The 6,202-nt window shown below is 44.4% G+C and overlaps 1 protein-coding gene across 3 annotated transcripts; it reads left to right on the top strand.

Moving 5' to 3' along the window:
* Positions 1-368: 368 nt before the first annotated feature.
* On the top strand, positions 369-5,405 carry uhrf1 (ubiquitin-like with PHD and ring finger domains 1). 3 transcript variants are annotated; one of them, XM_030791853.1, is made up of 16 exons: positions 369-539; positions 774-1,031; positions 1,128-1,306; positions 1,688-1,903; positions 2,006-2,121; positions 2,346-2,532; positions 2,666-2,789; positions 3,013-3,120; positions 3,293-3,397; positions 3,519-3,625; positions 3,742-3,904; positions 4,090-4,227; positions 4,315-4,441; positions 4,523-4,671; positions 5,055-5,153; positions 5,259-5,405. In XM_030791853.1, the coding sequence occupies exons 1-16, from the start codon at positions 387-389 to the stop codon at positions 5,403-5,405; spliced, it is 2,376 nt and encodes a 791-aa protein (XP_030647713.1). In that variant the 5' UTR covers positions 369-386. The 3 variants fall into 3 exon arrangements, with proteins under 3 accessions (XP_030647713.1, XP_030647714.1, XP_030647712.1); XM_030791854.1 differs by having other exon boundaries at positions 384-539; positions 4,315-4,429; positions 4,520-4,671; XM_030791852.1 differs by having other exon boundaries at positions 387-539; positions 4,315-4,432; positions 4,520-4,671.
* Positions 5,406-6,202: the final 797 nt, after the last annotated feature.

Here is a 6,202-nt window from a genome sequence, read left to right as displayed (position 1 = left end):
AAATTAAAAAAAAAAAAAAACCCACTCGGTTTGCTCTCTTCTTTCTTTAAGGAGGTGTCTACAATTGTTTACCCAGTTGTATTGGGTGTTGTACAGTAAATTGTGACTTTGTCATTGTCTTGATTGTGGTGCTCCCAACGAACAAGTGGGGGCGCCCAATCATATTTCCGCAAATATAGGCGTGGCTTGGGCAACTTTGGTGTCAACAAGGGCCATCTTACATTTGCAAGTTCACTTTTGTAGAGTAATTTGTGAGGAATATATAGAGAAATATTTTTAGAGATTTTGGCTCTCCATCTTAGGGGGGGGGGGGGCATTCTCTTGCCAAGTAAATAGAATGGTTCTGACCTGTATTCACGATCCTGGTTTATTGCAGGGCTGCTGCAATGTGGATTCAGGTGCGCACAATGGATGGGAAAGAGACCCATCGGGTCGACTCCCTGTCCAAGCTCACTAAAGTGGATGACTTGCGCATCAAGATCATGGAGCTCTTCAAGGTTGAGCCCGAGAGACAGAGGCTGTTCTACAGGGGAAAACAGGTAGGGTTAGTTCTACTTCAGTTCCTAGCGATCGCTTTCCTTCATAGTTTAGGATTACACCCGGCACTAAACGAGTCTGTGTTATGCACAAATTGGAAATCACCGAATCAGATGACTTAAACTTGCAGTTGTGTAGTGTTTCCCCGAATTTTTAGTGTGTTCACAATTGGCTGCAAATCACTTGAGATCTGCTGTTTTTCCCTTTTCCCTCTTTTTTTTTTTTGGTCGTCTCAGATGGAGGATGGCCACACCATTTTCGACTACAACGTAGGGCTAAACGACATTGTTCAGCTTCTCGTTCGACAAACCCTGCCTCCTCCTCTTTCAAAAGATAAAGAGGGGGAGCTTTCTGACTCTGACTCTGGGTGTGGCTCTGCCCAGAGTGAATCAGACAAGAGCTCCACACACGGAGAGACTGATGCCCAGTCTGCAGGCACCTCCGCCCAGGGCGAAACACTGGATCTCATCGATCCAGGGTTTGGCCTTTACAAGGTAGGTTACAACAGCTCTTGTTAATGATCTGCAGGAAGAAATATAATCCGTGCAATGTTTACCCAGCTGACAAACTGAGGTTCTTTGTATTTTTAGATAAATGAGTTTGTGGATGCTCGAGACTTGAACATGGGGGCTTGGTTTGAGGCACAGATTGTAAATGTTACCAAGACCACCAAGCCATCTGCAGCAGAGAATGGCACAGAGGCGGAAGCTGGGAGCACTGCGATTGAAGCTGGAGAAGAGGAGATTCATTACCACGTCAAATATGAGGAGTGAGAGCAATCCCTGTATATTTTTTTTTCTTCCCCCCGTGTTGTCATTGAATCATTCCCCTACACATGGAAATGGTTTGAGAGATTGCATTGATTCTGTTGTTGGTGTTTGAATTGGATGTGTTTCAGCTGCTCTCAACTCCAGTCCTCTGGACCCCATGTCCTGCATTTCTTTGTTTTAACTGTTCACGAGCCCAACTGATTAAATCAAGTCTTTTGATTTAGTTGATCTGTGGAGTTAGGTGTGCATGTCCTAGTCTGTAGCCAGAATTTGCAGGGCAGGTGTCCTTAGGACTTGAACTACTTCTGTAGTCACTTTGCTTTCACAGCAAAGTTTCTCCAGTGTGCACCCCTGAGATTTTCCCCATGTGATTTTTCTAGCTACCCTGAGAATGGGATCGTTGAGCTGAAGGCCAAGGATGTGCGTCCTCGGGCTCGCACCGTTTACCAGTGGCACCAGTTGGAGGAGGGTATGGTGGTAATGGTAAACTACAACCCGGATGAACCCAAGGAACGGGGATACTGGTATGACGCTCAGATACAGAGGAAGAAGGAGACACGCACCCACCATGAAATTTATGCCAAGATACTGCTTGGGTAAATGCCTCTCTTTGAGTTTCTCCCGAACATATTTGTAATGCTCCTCATGCACTCTGGGCCTTCAATGTGTAAATGGCATAACTTGTGTGAAAATTGCAGGGACGCTGGTGATTCTCTCAACGATTGCCGCATTATGTTTGTGACTGAAATTTACAAGATTGAGGAGCCAGGAAGTTCTGATGGTTCAGGAGCTGCATCTGACAGTCCCTTGAAGAGTGAGTATCAACTCCTGAGTTTTCACTTTTGAGTTTTTCTCTTCTCTTTTTTTTTTTTTTTCTTTTTGAGGGGGGCGGGGTTAAGAGGTTGCAAGTATACTGTGTACTTACATCTGTCTGCGGAACAAAGTTTTATTTATTTTTTGGCCCATGCTCAAGCGGATAACCAGGTGCCTTTTTGTATGTGGCTACGGTTAAACGTCATCTTCCCTCCATTCTGAAAGGATCTAATGGCCCAGAATGCAAGCGTTGCAAAGATGACCCCAAAAAGAACTGCCGCTGGTGTAACTGCCACGTGTGTGGGGTGAAGCAGGACCCTGACAAACAGTTACTCTGTGATGAGTGTGACATGGCCTTCCACACATACTGCCTCAACCCACCGCTCACCTCCATCCCCGATGACGAAGACTGGTAAGAAACTCCATTGCAAAGATTACTGGATTGGTTTTTCTGTGACGGACATCTGAAGCGCAGTTTGGATCTTGTGAGGTCTTAAGTGTCTGTTTTGATGGTCGTAATTTCGTTCTCTCTTCCGTGTGTCCAGGTACTGTCCTGAGTGTAGGAATGACTCTAGCGAAGTGGTACTCGCTGGGGAGAAACTGAAAGAGAGTAAGAAGAAAGCCAAGATGGCCTCTGCAAGCTCCTCTAGCCAGAGAGACTGGGGCAAGGTAATGGCTTTGCATTTATGTCAACAACAACAACGATAAAATAACAGACAAATAAGTGAAATGAAAGCCTTGAGGCTTTTTCTGTTTGGCTGTTTCTCTTTTTCTTTGGTCTCCCTAAAGACTTACCTGGGTGAATTTCATAGTGCAACTGACATGTCATTGTGTAGCGTCACTGGCAGCTGTTGTATTGTACTGTGTTTAATTTTGGCGTTCCTCTGTAAAGGGCATGGCATGTGTCGGCCGCACCAAACAGTGCACCATCGTCCCCTCCAATCACTACGGGCCTGTTCCCGGAGTCCCGGTTGGAACTCTCTGGAAATTTCGTGTTCAAGTAAGTGTTCTGTTTATTTATTTTTTTTTCCCTCAAACATGTGATATCCTACATCTAGAAAACAAGAAGTATTTCAAGAAAGAATAGTTTAGTTTCTCCAGATACGAGTGACCTTCTCTACAGAGCAGAGACTGGTTTTTTTTTTTTTTTTTTTTTGAATGTCCGCTGACAGGTCAGTGAGTCTGGGGTCCATCGACCACATGTGGCTGGGATCCACGGCAGGAGCAATGACGGAGCTTACTCCCTCGTACTGGCCGGTGGCTATGAGGACGATGTGGTATGTGGTCAATTTATACTGTAGGGTTTTTTCTTTTCTACCCCCTCCCCACTGTTTTAAACCTTTTTGTCTTTTGCAAATGTTCCATGACCTCCAATATCGTTGCTGTGTTTCTTGTCAGGATGACGGAAACGAGTTTACCTACACCGGCTCCGGTGGCAGAGATCTGTCTGGTAACAAAAGGACCGCGGAACAGTCCTGTGATCAGAAACTCACCAACATGAACAGGTGATGAGGCGCTGCTGAGTCAGTGTATGAAGTTACCACCGTGTGCATTCCCAGCTGGACTGGTTGAATGGCGGTGACCAGACGCTCTGCTGAATGTAATTGCCTTTGTTTGGTAGGGCTTTGGCTCTGAACTGTAACGCTCCCGTAAACGAGAAGGACGGGGCGGAGGCCAAAGACTGGAAGGCAGGAAAACCAGTGCGTGTGGTTCGTAGCTCCAAAGGCCGCAAGCACAGCAAGTACTGCCCTGAGGACGGCAACAGATATGATGGAATCTATAAGGTAAGTCCAGTGTGGTGTGTGTGTGTGTATTTTGGTTATCTGCATTGAGAGAAACTTGATGTTGTTTATAAATATGTACAAGAGCTCCGTTTTTAAAAACTGAGACAACTTTAAGGGCATGATCAGAAACTCCTGTTTTTTTTTTTTTATGTGCGTATGAAATCGGCGTTTTATATGTACGGCAGGTGGTGAAGTACTGGCCAGAGAAGGGCAAGTCAGGATTTCTGGTGTGGCGCTACTTGCTCAAACGGAATGACGATGAACCGGCACCGTGGACTCGTGACGGCAAGGAACGAATCAAGAAACTTGGCCTCACCATGCAGGTAAAGGCATACATATACAATAGTTAATAGGAACTCCCCTGAATCGCTTGATCTTCTCTAAGCAGGTCAATTTGCCGTCTTTCTCAGTATCCTGAAGGTTATCTGGAGGCTGTGGCAGCCAAAGAAAAAGAAAAGGAGAATAAGAATGAAGAGGAAGTTAGTGACACGCCTACCAAAGGCAAGAGGAAGAGGAAATCCCAGGGTGGTAAGTTAAGTGACACTAAACAAACATTTGTCACTGTTGCTGTCTTTTTGTTTTTTTTGTTCTGATTTTCTCTCCCCCCACCCCAAGCAGAGGAGAAGACCTCACCAGCCAAAGGCACGCCCAAAAAGATCAAAGTGGAAGCTTACAAACTGACCAAAGAGCAGAAGGCTTTGATCAAGGAAGATGAGCTGAACAAGAAACTGTGGGACGAGGCCATGGAGTCTTTAAATCTCGGACCAGTAGGTTCAGCGTCCTCATTAGCCCACACCTTTTAATGTTACATTTACCTGATCCTGAGAAGAAAGTTGTGATGTTATGGTAATGGTAATCTTTAATATAAAATAGATTTGGGTAGGTACACTGCACCCCACTGAGAGGTTTCCTCATTACAAATGTTATTGGAGCTCAGTACCCTGAAATATTGAGCATCAAAGCTGAGCTTGGACCTAAATGACTCACCCCCCCCTCCATGTGTCTGAGCTGCGGATGTGATGTGATGTAGCTTTTCAGTTCTGTAGCGTTCCACGGCGAGCACGCCTTCACCACTGTTTAAGTTCACTGTTTTTGTCTCTCATGCTTTAAATCTGAAATTCCACGTCTCCCTGATCTTGTGTTTCTGCAGAGATTTTTGAACAAAGTGGAGGAAGTCTTTTTGTGCATTTGCTGCCAAGAGGTTGTGTTCCAGCCCATCACCACAGAGTGCCAACACAATGTCTGCAGGGTAAGACTGGCAACGCATACCATAACTTTTATTAACCAGTTACCCACAAAAGTCAGTGGGTGTACTGTAAGTCTTGCCTTACCTTTTTTTTTTTTTTTTTTTTAGGAATGTCTTCAGCGGTCCTTCAAAGCAGAAGTGTACACTTGCCCGGCTTGCAGATACGACCTGGGGAAGAGCTACCAAATGAGTGTGAATAAAACGCTCCAAGCCATTCTCAATCAGCTCTTCCCAGGGTACAGCAGTGGACGATGATGCCTCTGGAACCGCTGTTTCACCCACCAGAAGATGACGTGGACTATGAGGGCAGTTAAGCAGTCAGCAAAAGAACAAAAAAAAAAAAAAAAATTTCAATTCCTTTTAATATATTTAACAAATGTAAGACTTTATCAGGGCATAAAATGGTTCGTGGTCATTCTGTTTTTGTTCAAATTTGCCGTTTTTCATATTAACAGAATTCAGTGTAATTAAGCTGCCTTTATTATGCCAGTCAGGTTTTCTCGTGTCATGCAGAAATGTTCTCTCTCGGAATTCCTGAATTTTTATTATTATTTTTTTTTTTTAATTCTCTGCACAGTCTGTTAACAGGTAAACTGGGGTTCTCTTGGAGTCGTAGTCATATGTTGGTGCTTCATTTATCAAGTGTCTGTATAATTGTGCAGCTGCACATTTCTCGGGACAATTTCAACTACGCACAACTGCACACAACTAGACGTAACCTTTTTGTACGAGGAGAGGGAGAAAAGTGTAACTACTCGTTTGCGGTTCTGTCCAGGTCCGTCAAATATTCTAGCGCAGATGCCTTTTATTAAAAAAAAAAAAAAAAAGCTATCACATATTTGCAAGGTTGGTGACTCACAAGGACTCTGGGTAAAAGCAAAGCTGGTCAGCAAGTTACTTTATTGTCTAACCTGAGTGTGTGTGTGTGTGTGTGTGTGTGTGTGTGTGTGTACGTACAGTGTAGATGGTGGAGGCCATATAGTGTCTTATGGATTTCTGAAAATGACTCAAATTTTCAGGGGCATGAAGTAGTCAGTGTTTGTACATGTGTG

Source organism: Chanos chanos, chromosome 14 (assembly GCF_902362185.1).
Source record: "Chanos chanos chromosome 14, fChaCha1.1, whole genome shotgun sequence".
In the NCBI taxonomy this organism is placed as follows: Eukaryota; Metazoa; Chordata; class Actinopteri; order Gonorynchiformes; family Chanidae; genus Chanos; species Chanos chanos.
Note: the sequence above shows the minus strand (reverse complement) of the source record. Positions and strands in the feature narration are given on the sequence as shown.

What these genes read in the sequence shown, in the direction of transcription:
- uhrf1 (XM_030791853.1), top strand. Translation starts at nt 387, where the DNA reads ATGTGGATTCAGGTGCGCACAATGGATGGGAAAGAGACCCATCGGGTC. An exon ending in CAGGGTTTGGCCTTTACAAG is followed by an intron (nt 1,032 to 1,127) that starts GTAGGTTACAAC and finishes TTGTATTTTTAG; the next exon opens with ATAAATGAGTTTGTGGATGC. An exon ending in GCCAGAGAGACTGGGGCAAG is followed by an intron (nt 2,790 to 3,012) that starts GTAATGGCTTTG and finishes TCCTCTGTAAAG; the next exon opens with GGCATGGCATGTGTCGGCCG.